General features: G+C 36.6%; 1 protein-coding gene across 1 annotated transcript; it reads left to right on the top strand.

Moving 5' to 3' along the window:
* Positions 1–106: 106 nt before the first annotated feature.
* Positions 107–9,063, top strand: NDUFB3 (NADH:ubiquinone oxidoreductase subunit B3). The gene is made up of 3 exons (XM_036421040.2): positions 107–254; positions 4,420–4,567; positions 8,773–9,063. Exons 2-3 carry the CDS (start codon positions 4,422–4,424, stop codon positions 8,927–8,929), a joined length of 303 nt encoding a protein of 100 aa, XP_036276933.1. The 5' UTR covers positions 107–254; positions 4,420–4,421; the 3' UTR covers positions 8,930–9,063.
* The last annotated feature ends 8,937 nt before the right edge of the window (positions 9,064–18,000 follow it).

Below are 18,000 nucleotides of genomic sequence, written 5' to 3'. Positions count from 1 at the left end.
ACCTTCTGTCCTCCACCATGGCTCCGATCATCGTGAGACGACGGATATACAGGTGTACTGGGTGAGGTGGGGGAAATGTCGACTGTCAGCCTCCTTCGCGTCATCTCCACCTGGTTCATAAGTCTGTGACCCCGAACCGGAACGGCTTCTCGGCTTTCCTGCCGGAAGGACCTCCAGGTGGCAACTTCCGCTTCCGGTTGGCTCGGGCTGGAGGCTTGACTATTGAGTGTCCTCAGAGGTCAGATTGCTGTCAGGTAAATTAGAGAGCTGGTGGGCGATCGCTTGAGTGGAAATAGGAATGAGATATCCATTCTGGGGGGGTTCGAAAAGGAGAGACAAAATAAAGAAGGATGATGAGAGTGGGTGGCTCCAGAGGAAAGGCGATCGAAGAGCTAGCGGGGGAGACCTGTGAAGTTCTGGGGTGGTGGGGGTGGGTGTACAAGGATACAGTGGGAATGACGGGGCTTATTCAGTCCAGATGCCTTTTTCCTACTCTGCCACCAGCAGCATCCCCTGTCCCGTGTTGTTGTTTTTTGTTTGTTTACATTTGAGTTGCATAAAGGCAGAACAGCCTCCCCAAATAAAAAATGTGTGAAGGAGGACCCTAGCTGATTTGGCTCAGTGGGAAGACGGTCAGCCTGCGGACTGAAGGGTCCCAGGTTCAATTCCAGCCAAGGGCACATGCCTGGATTTTGGGATCAATCCCCAGTGTGGGGGTTGCAGGAGGCAACCACTCAATGATTCTCTTTCATCATTGATGTTTCATCATTGATCTCTCCTCCATTCCTCTCTGAAATCAATAAAAATATATTTTTTAAAAATTTTTGAAGGAGGAATAATTATAACGCCTGCCTCACAAATATGTATAGTTGTTTTTTTTAAAAATATATATATTTTATTCCCCCGACTGGAACCGAACCGGGACCCTTCAGTCCGCAGACTTATGCTCTACCCACTGAGCAAAACCGGCTAGGGTAAATATGTATAGTTTTAAGTGAGATTTTTTTTTTTCTTTTGTGAATGTTTTGGACACGATGTTAAAGTGAAAAAACAGGGTACAAAGTCGCATCCATTTTTAGAGCGATTTACTCCAAAATTTTTACTATTTTAAAATTGCATGTACATAGGTGCAGGGATTGGAAGGGACACAAAAAAATTCATTCGTCTTTTATTTACTAATGTTCTTATAATACCCCCAATTTTAAAAATGAGAGGAAATTGGGGTGTATGCTTGAAAGTCTTTGGTAAACCACAAAATTACATATGTTGTAAGTGGTATTACCGTGTTTTCCGGACAATAAGACGTCCTCCGAAAATAAGACCTAGCGCATGGAAAGATAAGACATCCCCTGAAAATAAGACCTAGCGCAACTTTGGGAGAAAAAATTAATATAAGACATTGTCTTATTTTCAGGGGAACAGGGTATCCTCTTATTGCCTTCTTAGGGATTCCATCCCCCTTTAGTGGAGGTTAATATTATAGGTTCACTCCAAACATAAGTAGATAGCTTTTTAAATTTTCATGACTACGTGGATTTTCTTTGTGGAAATAACTCCTTGCTATTCTTGTTGGAACAACTCTGAACTGGAAATAATCACCTGTTGTTGAGTCCTTAGCATACTTTGTCACTTTATCTAATTTCCTATTTTACTGTGAAGTATACATAATAGAAGGGTGTATAAAAGAGTACTTTTTAAAGAATTCTAATTAAGCAAACACTTGTGTACCCACCCTTCTGTTTAGGACATAAAGCATTGCCAATACCTTAGAACATGCATTCTCAACACAAGTGATTGGCCTTTGAGTATTTGAAAATTGGTTCTGAGAGATGGACAGTGTGTGAAAAAATCATAGATACTACTGAGGTGTGTGGCTCTCCAAAAAGCCATAGTATGTAAATATGATATAACATATCTGTAGTGTTGAAATTTCATTGGGGGAGGGGAATGAGAATGTGATAAGGAAAACAATTGTCCAAAAAACTCCTTTGGCATACAAGAATTAAGAATAGGTTGAAAAACACTGCTTTAGAAGCTCTGATTTTATGTCCTTCCCCAAGGGGTAACTGCTATCCTGACTTGTGATAAGCATTCACTTGTTTCAAGCATTCATTTTATTTTCTATCTATAATGCATTCCTAAAAAAATAAATTGTTAGGTTCTTCAATTTATATTGATGGGATCAAAGTATATGACTCACCCCTTTCTCATCATATTTGTAAGATTAATTCACACTGTTGCATGTTGTTTTTGTTGTCTAATATTCCATAAGTTTCTATTTCATAATCCATTGTTGGATATTTGGATTGTTTATAATTTGGGGCTAGAATCAATAATGTAGTTTAAAAGGTTTTTATAAAATATATCTATTGTTATATACATGCAAGAGTTTCTCTAAAGCAGTGTGCAGTCCAATGAAAACATAATGCAAGCCATATATGTCATTTAAAATTTCTTAGTAACCATATTAAAAAGATAAAAAGAACCATAACATTAATTTAACATAATCAGTGTTAAAATTATTAATGAAATATTTTGTTTTCTTCATACTGTCTTTAAGACTTATGTATTTTACATTTATAGAATGTTTTATGCTAAGTTTTCATAAACACTTGATCTATGTTTCTATTTTATCAAATTTACTGTTGATAAAGTAAATCTGTATACCCAAATTGTTTGAAATACACTCTAAATTTTCCAATAATTAATTTGAGAATCGATTTTGAAATTTAAATTAATTAAAATTAATAGGAAATCTAGTTCCCCATTTACACTAACCACATTCCAGTGCTAGTGGCTACCATATTGGACAATGCAGATCTAGAGTATATAAACTTAGGATTAGAATTGCTAGGTCATAAAGTATTCAGATGTTCCACTTTTCTAGATCATGCCAAACAGTTTTTCAGAGTGGTTGTGCTAAGTCACATTCTCTCCCCCTGGGTGTGAAAGTGGAAGGCACATCACGGTGAGCTGAAGTTTATTTTTATGTTATGTATAAAAATAATACTAGTAAAACTGAAGTCTTTATGTTACTATTGAGGGCATATTTTATTTAAGGAAACAAACTTACAAATTAAAAAGGGGTCCTTTTAAAAAATATATTTTTTTATTAATTTCAGGGAGGAAGAGAGAGAGAGAGAGAGAAACATCAATGATGAGACAGAATCATTCATTTACTGCCTCCTGCACACCCCCTACTGGAGACCGAGCCCACAACCTAGGCATGTGCCCTGAGCAGGAATCGAACCATGACTGCCTAGTTCATAGGTCAACACTCAACCACTAAGTCAAATAGATGATGATAGATAGATAGATAGATAGATAGATAGATAATAGATGATAGAGAAGGTCACATACTCAGGTTGCGATTCCATCCCCTGTGGGGTGCGTACGTGTGTCTCTGTCTTCCATCCTCCCCCTCACCCGCCTCGTCCCCTTTCTTTCTCCTTTTCTCTCTCTTTAAAAAATCAATTTAAAAGAACATGTTAAAATTCAACCCATTGCCTGTTTTGTGTACAGGCCATCAGTTAATAATGTTTTTTACAGACAATCATGTACAATCAGTTTGACATTAAGGGAAACTAAACTTTAAGCCCTAGTTAAACAAAACGTTATCCTCCCAAAAATGACATTTTCCTCATCAGTAGACCTATATTACAAAAAAATATATACTCCGTTATTATGTTTTGAATGTTATCAACAAAATATTTGTGGAAAGTTGTTTTCTCTTGCTTTATAAGTACCCACATAGTCTAAAATATTGACTATCTGGCTCCTTACAGAAAAAATTCATGCTATCATGTATACGTTTAAACACAATCATGCTATATTTTAATAGAATCATCTAAAGAAAGTAACAAATCAGTGTGTAAGGCATCTTCATTATGCATAATGAAAGCACTAAAAGAAAAGGAATAGTATTGCTTAGAAATTAGGAACAAGGGCTCTGAAACCAAACTGCAAGTTGTACCATTTATTATTTTTGTTACCTCCAGAAAGTTACCTTCATGCACCCTCATTGTCTTCATCTGTAAAATGAAAATAATCATTATAATTTAAGTTCAAATAGTTGCTTTGGAAGTAACAGTTAATATATGTAAAGTACTTTAGAGTATCTGGGACATTTATTGACAGACACTAAATGTCTACCATTATTTTAATGGAGAAAAGAATAAACAAAATAAATGGTCATCTCTGAGTGATGGTATTATTGATCATTTTTCTTTCTTTTTTTAAATTATATGTGTGTGTTTCCTAATTGTGAACATACACTGGTTATATAATAACATGCTGTATTATTAGTTCTCTCTTTAAAACATTAATTTTAAATGTTTTACCTTAAAACATTAGTAGTAAACTTGGTTATTCAATAGCTACAACATGCAATTTCTCTTTTACTTTAATCTTTTCCTATAGACATGGCCCATGGACATGAACATGAGCATGGGCATGGGCATGGTAAATTGGTACTTCCAGATTATAGAAAATGGAAGATAGAAGGGACACCCTTAGAAACTGTGCAGGAGAAGCTGGCGGCACGGGGGCTCAAGGATCCTTGGGGCCGGTAAGAATCTTTAAATAATTTAGATAGAATTTATCGTAGAGAATCGTTATTTGCTTCTTTTTTGTGTATTTCCCTTTAAAAAAAATAATTGAAGATGGCTTTTTACATTAAAGTTTTAAAATCCGTTTTATTAAGTATCATTCACATACAGTAAAATTCACCCATTTTGAGTGTCTAATTCCATGAGTTTTGGTAAATATATAGAATTATGTAACCACCACAGTCATGTCATAAACTATTTCTGTCATCCCAGAAGTTCTCTTGTGCCCTTTCACACTCAGTGTCATCCTGCCCTGCTCCAGGCAACCTTTGATCGGCTTTGTGTCTCCACCCTTTCCTCGCCACCTTCGCTCGGCATACTGCTTTGGAGACATAGGCTCCCTGTTAGCTGGTATCCCTCGTTTCTTCCTTATTGACTGCTGAGCAACATCCTCTGTGTGCATAGACCTCATTTTGTTTGCAGTTCACCAATTAATTGTCATTTGTGTTGTTTCCAGTTTTTAACCGTTATGAGTAAAGATGCTATAACCAATCTAATACAAGTCTGAGTGAACATGATGTTTTCATTTCTCTAAGAGTAGGGTTTCTGGATCATATCATAAGTGTGTGATTATTTTCATAGGAAACCTGCCAAACTGTTTTCCAAAGTAGCTGTACCATTTTGCATTCCCACCAGCAATGTATGAGAATTTCAGTTGTTCAATATCCTCCTCATCAATACTTGGCATTATTGGTCTTCTAATTTTAGCCATTTTTGTGAATGTTATGCCTCTTTGTTATTTTAATTTGAATTTCCATGGTTTTATGAAGACATGATCATAACATTCTTTTCCAGTGCTTATTTGTCATTAGTGCTTTCCCCCTGCTCCCCTTTGGTGCAGTGGCTATTCACATATTTTGCCTATTTATTTATCAGGGTGTTTATCTTCTTTCACTGAATTCCTAGAGGCCCAGTGCACTAAATTCATGCCTGAGTAGGGGGTCCCTTGTCATGGCCAGTGACCAGGGCCAGTCAGAACCTTCTGGCTGCTGGCCAGGACCTCCCTTCTCCGGCTGGCAGCAGCCAGGGCCTTACTTTATTTCACACCACCCCCTGGTGGTCAGCACATGTCATAATGAGCAATCGAACTCCTGGTCTCCCAGTCAAACTCTCAAGAGGACACTTTACATATTAGCCTTTTATCAGATATATATTTTACAAATGTTTTTTGTTTTATTTTTTAATATTTCTTTTTAAAATATTTTTTTTATTGATTTCAGAGAGAAAGGGATCAAAAGAGAGAGAGAAAGTAGGGGAGAAACATCAATGATGAGAGAGAATCATTGATTGATTGCCTCCTGCACAACTCTACTGGGGATCGAGCCTGAAACCCGGGTATATGCCTAGACCGGACCAGGAATCCAATCGTGACCTCCTGGTTCATAGATCAATGCTCAACAACTAAACCATTCTGGCTGGGCAACAAATGTTTTTTCCTAAGAGTTTGGCTTATTTTTTCATTTTTTAAATAATGTTTTTCAAAGAGTTTTAAATTTTGATGAAGTCCCAATTTGGCACTTTTCTATTATGGTTTGTGCTTTTTGCACCCTCAGTTTTCTCCTGTGGTTTCTCTTACAAGTTTTCATAGTGTTACTTTAATATACTGTGAGGTGAGGATGAAAGTATTTTTGCATTTGTTGTTCCAGCACCATTTGCTAAGACTGTCTTTCCCATATTGGTTTACCTTAAAGCCTTTGTAAAAAATCAATTGACAGTATCTGTGTGGTCTATTTTTGGATTCTATTCTGTTATCCAGAATAGAATGTCCACCCTTATGACAATACTACAATGTCTTCAAATCAGGTAGCATAAGAGCTCCATTTTTTAAAAAAGCTATTTTAGGTTCTTTGCATGTATATTTAAAATTTAGGTTGAGTGTTTCAGTTTCTACAAAAAGCTGCCTTGGATTTTAATTGGGATTTCACTGAATCTATAGCTCAATTGAGGATAATTGATATCTTTTTAAAAAAATATATTTTATTGATTTTTTTACAAAGAGGAAGAGCGAGGGATAGAGAGTTAGAAAGGTTGATGAGAGAGAATCATCGATCAGCTGCCTCTTGCACACCCCCTACTGGGGATGTGCCCTCAACCACTGTACATGCCCTTGACTGGAATCTAACCCGGGACTTTTCAGTCCACAGGCCGAAGCTCTATCCACTGAGCCAAACCAGTTTTGGCGATAATTGATATCTTAAAACTATAGAATCTCCTAGTCTGTGAACAATTTAGATCCTCTTTAATTTCTCAGCAGTGTTTTATATATAGACCTTGTAATATTTTATTAAACCTATCACGAGTTTTTCCATATTTTAATAGTATTGTAAATGGTATTTTAAACTTTAATTTCCAGTTTTTTGCTAATATATAAAAATATAATTGGGGTTTATATATTGACTTTGTATCATGTTCCCTTGCTAAATTCACTTTTTAGTTCCAACATTTTTTTTACAGATTGTTTAGCCTATACTTCATAAGTGATCATTTTATGTACACTTGTTTTATTTCTTCCTTTTCAATCTATAAACTTTTAATTTCTTTTTTTTTTTTCATTATTGTACTGGCTAACACTGCTAGTATAATTTTGAATAGAAGTGATGTAAATGGACATTCTTGCCTGTTCTGCATCTATTGAGATGTTCACATAATTCCTTTATTCTATTAATATGTGAATTACTCTTAATGATTTTTCAAAGATTAAATCAATCTTGAATTCCTAAGGTAAATTCTATTTCATCATGATATATTATCATATATATATATAGTTGGATTCAATTTTCTAAAATTTTGTTAAGAATATTTTCATCTAGCCCTAACTTATTTGGCTCAATGGATAGAGCATCGGCCTGCAGACTGAAGGGTCCCAGGTTCAATTCCGGTCAAGGGCATGTACCTTGGTTGTGAGTACAACCCTAGTAGGAGGTGTGCAGGAGGCAGCTGGTTGATGTTTCTCTCTCATCGATGTTTCTGACTCTTTATTCCCCTCCCTTCCTCTCTGTAAAAACCAATAAAATATATATATATTTTTTAAAAAAAAGAACATCTGCATCTAGCCTTGACTGGTTTGACTCAGTGGATAGAGTGTTGGCCTGCAGACTTAAGGGTTCCAGGTTCAATTTCAGTCAAGGGCATGTACCTTGGTTTGGGCACATCCCGGGGGGGAGGGGGGGGAGCGTTGCAGGAGGCAGCTGATTGATGTTTCTCTCTCATTGATGTTTCTAGCTCTCTATCCCTCTCCCTTCCTCTCTTATAAATGAAATATATATATTTTTAAAAGAATATTTGCATTTTAAATAAAAAACAATATTAGCATCTATGTTCATTAGGGATATTACTCTATAGTTTTCTTCTAATGTCTTTGTCTGACTTTGGTATCTAAATTGTATTTGATTAACTCCTATTTTCTAATAAGTCAGATCTTTAGTTAAGTGGTTTTTGTTCTTCATAACATGATTTTTCCCACTCACTTACCGCTGCCTGTGAGAGAAGACCTTTTTCAGAAGAGGTCTCTGAGTTCTGTTTACACCTCTGTTTAGTGTGCTCAGAAGAATGATTGCCAGAGCAGGAAATCAGTCTTCTAAACTTCAGGCTGCTGTGATAGAGAAATTTATTAGTAGTAAGAATAATGTCAAATGTTACATACTCTCTGTGCCAAAATATATCACACATCACCCTTTTTATTCTTTATAACAACATTATAAGATAAATAGTCATCACTGAGTAGGAGAGGAAGCAGGCTCTGACAGGTTAAGTAACCTGCCCATCCTAAGAGGTTGTGAATCTAGTGTAAGTGTCAGGGCAAAGGTTAATACTCTCCCTCCGTCCACGATGCTGTAATGACTAATATAGGCAAAGCCACACAGCTGATCTGTGATGGATAGAGCCAAAGAAAGTCTTACATTTGAGGATCTTGTAGAAATCCTGAGTATTATGACTGTGAATATGAAATCAAGTGTTTTTCTTCTACTTTACATGTGAAATGCAGGCATATGGACCTAATTATCCTATGTCACTGAAAGATACCTATTGTTGTCCATTAGATGGTCTTATATAAGGTTGCATTTACATCTGTTAAAAAGATGAAAGTTAAATGTATTTTACTCAGTGAACGTGCATGTATGTGATTATAACCTTAGCTCCTTTTTTTTTTTTTTTTTTTTCCTAGCAATGAAGCTTGGAGATACATGGGTGGCTTTGCAGACAATGTCACCTTTGTTGGTGCAATGCTAAAAGGATTCAAATGGGGGTTTGCTGCATTTGTGGTAGCTGTAGGGGTTGAATATTTCCTGGAGTCCCAGAATAAAGATAAGAAGCACCACTGAAGATAATACCTAGAAGTATCTTAGTGACTTCTTAACTCTGTTATTAAAATAAGGTTTCTTCACTGTAGCCTACTCATCTGTGTGTTTGTCCCTTAAAGAATACTACTAAGATTTAATAAAGAATACATGTTCCATGACCTCACTCATTTATGGATAATAAAGAACATTATAAACTGATGAATCAAAAGATAGATATAGAGACGGTAACAACAAACAGACTGTCAAATTACAGCAGGGAGGGGAGGGAGATATGGGGGAGATAGAAGGACTTGTATGCATGTATATAAGTATAACCAATGGATACAAAACTCTGGGGAGGGAGGGTATGTATGGGAGTGGCGGCGGAGGGGGGGCAATGGTAAGATATGTACACAGATAATTCAATAAAATTAAAAAAAATAAAACAAAATAAACTTTCTGGGGGGTGGGGAGAGATACATGTTCCAGTCTGGTTTTGTCATTCTTAAAAAAAGGTATTTCAAACCATATCAGATCTGCTATAGAACATGTGGTCATTGAGGTACACGGAGCAGTGCATTCTCTACATGGCAGCTAGCCAGCATATATTTCAACAAATAAGTATGTTTTAAATGGACAGAGTATAAAAAAATTTAAATAGTGGTAAAATTTTCCATCTTAGCCACTTTTTAGTGTACAGTTGCTGGTATTAAATACATTCATAATGTTGTACAACCATCACCATCATCCATCTCCATAACTCTTTTCATTTAAAATTAAAAGTCTATGCCCATCTATCATAATAAAAGGAAAAATATGCTAATTAGACCAGACATCCTCCCTGGGGATGGGGGGATGGCAGAGGGGTAGACAGAGGGAAGCTGATACTGGTAGCTGGGGCAAGGAAGGCCTACTCTTGCACAAATTTCGTGCATCAGGCCTCTCGTTAAACAATAATTCCCCATTCCCCCTTAAATCAACACCTGGCAACCACCATTCTACTTTCCATCTCCATGATTTTGACTTCCCTATAAAGCACCTCATGGAGGTGGAATTACACACTCTTTGTTACTGGCTTATCTCACTTAGCCTAATGACCGACCCAAGTTTCATCCATGTTGTAGCATATATCAAAATTTCCTTTTTAAAGCTGAATAATATTACTATGGTATGTATATGTAATAATTTGCTTATCCAGTCATTCATTGATGGACTCTTGGGTTACTTCCACATTTTAGCTATTATAAATAATGTGGCTGTGAACATGGGTGTATGAACAGGTTTGTAAATGGAGGTTGGCCTTGCTGCTTTTACTATCTCCTGCAGGTGACTAGAGAGACCTGTACAGTATTATACTATTAGATACTTCCTTCCCAGTTCTGATTGACTATGTATCATGTTCATTTTTTTCACTCTTGATTTAGTCCTCTTTCCCATGTTGTAAAAAGTGACATTTTTTTCTAACAATACACTAGACATTTCCCCCACATTGAGTTTAAAATTTTTTAATTTAATCTCTAAAGTTGAGACAACTCGGATTGTTAAAAAGGGACTTTTTTTTTCTTTCTTTAATAACAAAGCTAAGCCCTAGCCACTCTGGCTCAGTGAATAGAGTGTCAGCCTGTGTACTGAAGGGTCCCCGATTCAAGCCACATACCTGGGTTGCATGCTTCTCCCCTGCCCTCATCAGGACATGGGTAGGAGACAGCCAATTGATGTGTTTCTCTCACATTGATATTTCTCTCTGCCTTTACCTTTCTCTTCCACTCTAAAAATCAAGGAAAAATATCCTTGGGTGAGGATTAAACACACACACACACACTAAATAAAATGTGTGATTTTTTTTCTTTGTAAATTTTAATTTGTAAATATAAGCTTGAGAAATTAAACAAATGAGAGGAATTTCTAATAAGCTGATAGTAATAAATAGAATATGGTAGAATGGAATAAAAAAAAGACAAGAGTTTAACAAGGAATAAAGAGAAGGAACAAAAAAGCGATAGAACACGTAAAAATAAGGTGGTAGATTTAAACTTAATTATATTAAATATAGCAAATGGTCTAAAATTTAAACTCTAAAACATTCCAATTAAGAGACATTGTCTTGCCCTGTCCGTTGTTAGAGTGTTGTCCTGATACACCAAGGTTGGGGGTTCAGTCCCTGCTCAGTGCACATACAAGAATCAACCAATGAATGCTTACAGAAGTGGGACAACAAATCAATGTTTCTCCCTTTCTCCCTCTAATCAATTTTTTAAAAAATGTATGGAGTAACTGCCTGGATTCCAGAGGAGCTGCAAAACACACAGACCACTGTCATTTTAGCTGTTGCCATCACTTGGACTAGAGCCAACTAATGAGAGATTTGTTCTGAAGATGTATGACCATGGGAAAATGCTATTTATGTGTTTGCTAGTCTCGAAATAAGCACTGTGGATGATTATATGTAAAAGTATGGCCCCATTAACAAAGCCCAAGATGGCATAGCTGGTAAGTTCCAGAGTTAGATTTTGAATCCAGGGTTGACTCAACAGCCCATAGTAAACACTATACTATGCTAACATGTCATATGTGATACATACTATAAAATGCTATAAAATTATTCTTTGGATTTTTTAATTTTTTGGTATGGGAAAAGTTATATTTACAACTCTTCTTTGTATAAATAATCTGGTATGAGATAGTTATACAATACAGAATAGACCAATTGAACACATTTTACACAACAAACATTCATAAGGCTGAGTATGAAGATTATAGAAAAATGCTAAAGTCAAAAGAACAATGGTCATAAAACTGGTTAAATATAACATCTTTTATATCAATAAGTCAAAGAAAAAGCTACTCTATATCCATAATCCTTATGTGTGTCAAGGAAAGCAATAGAGTTTAAAGAAATGACTGAACTTCAGGAGTTATAGGTTCAATTCCCAGTTCTGTTGCTAACCCCAGGAATATTTCCTGATCTATTAAAGTGAATCTTTGTGGGTTCTTAGTGTGTTCTGGGGAAGATCAGAGGACCTCGATGTGTGCACCAGCTAGAACCTTACGAGTTCAAATACATTGCAACCTGAAGTAGTAGTATGAAATCTTTAAGGGATGAGTCCAGGTTTTCCTTAGTTCCTTTTCTACAAAATGATACAATTAGTTGTAACTAACCATTGTCCTTTGGATCTTTACTAATTATGCTTGGTGTAATCAATAAGTGTTTTAAAAAAAATCTAAGGTATGATATGTAATATTTCATAAAAAGAGGCAATCATGACTACAGTAATTTTACTGTACACATATAAGGGAACTGTGTTTTGACATACCTAATAGAACAGATACACACATTTTTAAAAATATATATTTTATTTTATTTTTTCAGAGAGGAAGGGAGAGGGATAGAGAGTTAGAAACATCAAAGAGAGAGAAACATTGATTCAACTGCCTCCTGCACACTCCCTACTGGGGATATGCCTGCAACCAAGGTACATGTCCTTGACCAGAATGGAATCTGGGACCCTTCAGTCTAAAGGCCAATGCTCTATCCACTGAGCTAAACTAGTTATGGCAGGTTGCACACATTTTTTTTATGGTGACATAAAAGATGTGTACAAAGCCAGGCTGGCATGGCTCAGTGGTTGAAAGTCGACCTATGAACCATGAAGGCACAGTCCGATTACCCGTCAGGGCACATGCCAGGGGTGCAGGCTTAAACCTTAGTGTGGAGTATGTGAGAGGCAGCCAATCCATGATTCTCATCATGGATGTTTCTATCTCTCTCCCTTCCTCTCTGAAATCAATAAAAATACATATTTTTAAAAATTGATTTCAGAGAGGAAGGATGACGGAGAGATAGAAACATCCATGATGAGAGAGAATCATGGATTGGCTGCCTCCTGCAAGTCTGCCACTGGGAATCGAGCCTACAATCGGGGCATGTGCCTTTGACCGGAATCGAACCTGGGACCTTTCAGTTCGCAGGCTGATGCTCTACCCACTGAACCAAACCAGCGAGGGAAATATCTACTATTTTTAACAAAACTAACCTTCTTGAAGTAGATAAGTAGCTTAAGAAGATTTTTACCAAGAAATGGCTGGTGAAGCTAATACTGCTAATGCAAGAATGAGCAAACGAGGAAAATAACAGCGGTGCACTCTTTGTCAAGAACATTATCAGACACATACAATGATCTAATCATGGAAAAGAAGTCAAGTAAAAATAATAACCACCACCACCATCATCATCATCATCATCATCATCAAGAAGACCAAAGTATGAGCTTGGGCTCACTATCAGTAGTAAAATGGAAGCATCCATATTATATAAAAACTGCTGTTTGAAATTTTAAGCCTGCTATTTTGGCTTCTGTAAATGCTTGCTTGCTTAAATAATAAGGAAAATAAGACTACTCTCATTCCAGAGAGGCCGTGGACTATGCCCCAGGCAGAGCTGTCAGTGCTGACACCAAGCCAGGCCTTGAGATAAGGTCTCATGGCCCCTTCCCAGCACACAGGCCTTCTTTCCCAGAAGACCTGGAAGTCTCAGTCCAAATTTGGGAGACAAAAGAGCTAGAAAAGATATAAATAGAAAAAGTTTCCTCCATATGGGGGGTCTCAGAATTTGAAAGGCACATTTTTCTCTGGCCCTGAGCATAATAAAATGTAACTCCCTTTCTATAAACGTGGCTTGGTTTTTCTCCATTCTTCTGTAACACAACGAACCTTGCCCTCAGAGAGTATTGATTTGATATATTAACTAATGATAGGATATAGTCATCATGTTTAGCAAAACATTTTTTAAAAATGTTTCACCTTTGTCTTCTCTAATTTCTATATTTGTTTATTCTTAGTGTACATAGATGATAATATTTACATTTATAGAATGTTAAGACAAAGGTTGGGGTTTAATGTGATTTCTCCTCACAGTATTCAGTGTCATTAAAAAATAGCATTTAAAGAATTCACAGATTTTTAAAGAGTTTTTTTTTTAATGTATAGTTTACTATATAAAACCCAGGTAGGTTATAAGGAAAATTGTTACTTTATTTATTTATTTATTTATTTATTTATTTATTTATTTATTTATTTTTTATTGTTTAAAGCAGTGTTTTTCAACCTTTTTTGGGCAAAGGCACACTTGTTTCATGAAAAAAATCATGAGGCACACCACCATTAGAAAATGTTAAAAAATTTAACTCTGTGCCTATATTGACTATATATAAAGTAATTCTCTTGAATAGGAATCAAATAAACACAAAGAAAGTATTTTATAATTACTTTATTATGAAATATTAAGTAAACAAAATAGTGAAAAATTATAAAATTCTTGTCTTGTCTGCACCTACGGCACACCAGGCAACATCTGTGCCGCGGAACAGCGGTTGAAAAACGCTGGTTTAAAGTATTACAAATAGTAGAGTCTTTTTTTTTTTACCCCCCTTGACTTCCCCCCAAAATTGTTATTTTATATGGCCTCTCACTCAATTGTCAACACGAGTTACAAAGTTTCATAATAAAATCCTCATGGGTTATTGGAATCTCTCGAGTTTCAAAATATTCAAATTCAAATAGACATGCTAATAAGAATGGAATCTTCCAGTAGACTCTTGGTTTACCTTCAGTATAAGTTTACAGAGGCGGGGAAGTAATGCAGAGGGTTGTTTTGAGGTTTTTTTTGCTTTTATTTTTGTTTTGGGTCAGAACATCGGCTTCAGAGACTCAGAGACTAAAAAACTCAATGGAAATTGCATTTACCTGCCAATAATTCTCTCAGAAAGAATTTACTGTAAAGAGGAGTTTTATTTAATTTTATATATTATGTTAAACAGAAAATATGTTCTGTATTTTATTTTATACAGTATTATGTTGTTACTGTTGTGGGGTCGAATCCTGGGTTCAAAATAAGACCACCGGGGGCTGATTAATTAATTTAAAAAAGCAGGCAAGGATTTATTGAACTGGCCAGGACAGCCACAAGAGCACCACACGCAGTTGGACTCCAAATGACTGCACTGTTTCAGGGTAGACAGTCCCTTTTAAAGGTTCAAACCACAGGAATTTTCCTTTGTTCTAAATTCTAAATCCTAAAGACTAAATTCTAACGACTAAATTCTAAAGACTGGGGACAGCCCACAGGGTTGGTTCCCAGTCACATCCTGCTGCACATTGGAATGTGGCCCTATCTTGCAATAGCGATAACACTGAAGCAGAGCTCAGAGGTTAGACTCTAAAGGTTATCTACAGTTTCTATCCCTGAAGCTACTGAGTCAGTGGGAATCAATCTCCTGTGGTCCTGGTCCCAGGCAAGGGAAAATTGCCTTAGCCTCCAGGTCTTCACCTGGAAGCTGAGGTAAGTACCCTGTGTTTTAATCAGATGCAGGGGGCAAACTAGAAGGGTTAAAATTCAAACAGCAGTTTTTACCAAAGTATGGTTGCCACTATATTTCAGTTACATATTATAAATATTATATATAAATTATTCAATTCTGCACTGAAACCTATATAATTTTGTTAAGCAGTGTAACCCCAATAAAAGTATAATAAAAAATAAAAACTATTCAAACTGCGAACTCATATAAAGATTAAATTTCATATTGTACTTTATTGAATTACCTTTGTTACATATAAACACTTTAAAACATGGCTTTATCTGCCGGAACCGGTTTGGCTCAATGGATAGAGCGTCAGCTTGGGGACTGAAGGGTCCCGGGTTCGATTCTGGTCAAGGGCACGTCCCCAGTAGGGGGTGTGCAAGAGGCAGCTGATCGATGACTCTCTTTCATCGATGTTTCTAACTCTGTATCTCTCTCCCTTCCTCTCTGTACAAAATCAATAAAATGTATTAAAAAAATTTAAAAATTAAAAATAAAACATGGCTTTATCCATTAGAAAATGATAAAATCTTTTGTCTCAAGGTCTGTACATTTTTCTGTTTAATTTCACATGCCAAAAGATGAAGTAACTTGAAATGTCATCACATATTACAAAACTAACTAGAAAGGATTTCAGTTATTGCCAAAGACGTATTTCTGAGCATTACAAAAATAAGAAAATTATCTATGTAAGTCAGAAGATTCTGTGGCATTTTGAAATGTCATATTTTACATTTTTTGTTTTAAACTGGAAAAGATAATTATTAATAATGTTTCAATGCTCTTTAAAGCACATTATAGTTAAAAAGAGAGATTTTGCTTTTAGATTTTTACCAATTATGTTATTTGTAAGTTATTAATTAAATCTCATTTATTTTTTAAAATAAATCTTTATTGTTCAGATTGTTACAGTAGTTCCTCCCCCCTCCCCCATAGGTCCCCTCCACCAGGTTCCCACCCCACCCTCTGCCCTTACCCTCTCCCCACTGTCCTTCTCCATAGGTGTATGATTTTGGTTCAGTCTCTTCCCACACCCACCACACCCTTTCGCCCTGATAATTGTCAGTCCACTCCCTTTCTATGCCCCTGATTCTATTATATTCATCAGTTTATTCTGTTCATCAGATTTTTTATTCACTTGATTTTTAAAATCACTTGTTGATAGATATGTTTTTATTGTTCATAATTTTTATCTTTACCCTTTTTCTTCTTCCTCTTCCTAAAGAATATCTTTCAGCATTTCATATAGTACTGGTTTGGCAGTGATAAACTCCTTCAGCTTTTTCTCCTTATCTGTGGAGCTCTTTATCTGACCTTCAATTCTGAAAGATAGCTTTGCTGGGTAATCTTGGTTGTAGGTTCTTGCTATCCATCACTTTGAATATTTCTTGCCTCTCCCTTCTGGTCTACGTGGTTTCCATTGAGAAATCAGCTGATAATTGTATGGGTGCTCCCTTATAGGAAATTAACTGTTTTTCTCTTGCTGCTTTTAATATTCTCTCTTTGTCTTTAGCCTTTGGCATTTTAATTATGATGTGTCTTGGTGTGATCCTCTTTGGATTCCTTTTGTTTATTGTTCTCTGCGCTTTCTGGACTTGTAAGTCTATTTCTTTCACCAGGTGGGGAAGTTTTCTGTCACTATTTTTTCAAATAGGTTTTCAATATCTTGCTCTCTTCTTCTGGCACCCCCATAATTCAGATGTTGGTACGCTTGAAGTTGTCCCAGAGGCTCCTTACACTATCTTCATATTTTTGGATTCTTTTTTTTCTTTTTCTTTTCCAGTTGAATGTTTTTTGCTTCTTTGTATTTCAAGCCTTTCACTTGACTCTTGTGATCCTCTAGTCTGCTGTTGGATCTCTGTATATTAATCTTTATTTCAGTCCATGTATGCTTAATTTCTAGTTGGTCCTTTTTTATATCCTTGAGGGTCCCACTAAATTTATTGGCCTTTTCTAGAAAATTCTTGAAAAATCTTATAACTGCGGTTTTGAACTCTATATCCTCCATTTCTTTCATTTGTGACCTGTTTCTTTGTCTCCACATTTTGGCTGCTTCACTGAGTTGATAGAGTGGCTTTGTGTGCTAGGTGTTCTGTAGGGCCTAGTGATTCAGCCTCCCCAATTACCTGAGGTGGACACTCTTGGTGCACCCCTTTGTGGGCTGTGTCCACAGTCTTGTTGAAGTTAAGCCTTGATTGTTGGTATCTCTGGGAGGAATTGACCTTCAGGCCAGTTGACTGTGAGGCTCAGCTGTGTCTATGATGGGAGAACTTCTGTGCTGGAGACACCCTTCAGTGGGGCTTTGTTGCTCACTGAGTCTACCCCTGAGTGTGTCCCTTATAGATCTGAAGAGCTGTAATCTGGATGGTCCCACTCTGACCACTGGGTATACTGGCTCTTGGATCTCCGAGCAGGTGCTAATTTAGCCTCTAGCTGAGGCCACCCAGCAGGAGCTATGGAGAGATCTGCAGATTTCTCTTCTTTGTTTCGGTTTTGGTGGTGCCCAGATGAGGCCCAGCTGTGAAGCAATGCAAGATGCTGTGGGGTGTTGGGCCTTCTTTTGGATATTCTGGTCTCTCTGTCTCAGCTGCAGTTTGTTAGGTAATTTTAAATTTCAAAGACCAGGGCATTCATATGCAAAAGCCTCTGCGCACAGCTTGGGTGGGGCGGAGTTTCAGGGTGGAGCAAACAGCAATGACTTCCCATCAGCCCTGCCCTAAGAGGCCCTGGGTCTCAGTGTCCCTTGGTAATTGC

The sequence above is a fragment of the Pipistrellus kuhlii genome, unplaced genomic scaffold, assembly GCF_014108245.1.
Source record: "Pipistrellus kuhlii isolate mPipKuh1 unplaced genomic scaffold, mPipKuh1.p scaffold_m20_p_7, whole genome shotgun sequence".
Classification (NCBI taxonomy): Eukaryota; Metazoa; Chordata; class Mammalia; order Chiroptera; family Vespertilionidae; genus Pipistrellus; species Pipistrellus kuhlii.
The sequence above is the reverse complement of the archived record's forward strand: the minus strand, read 5'-3'. Positions and strand labels throughout refer to the sequence as shown.

Coding starts and splice junctions, on each gene's coding strand:
- NDUFB3 (XM_036421040.2), top strand. CDS start 4,422: ATGGCCCATGGACATGAACATGAGCATGGGCATGGGCATGGTAAATTG. Junction 4,568..8,772: donor CTCAAGGATCCTTGGGGCCG/GTAAGAATCTTT, acceptor TTTTTTTCCTAG/CAATGAAGCTTGGAGATACA.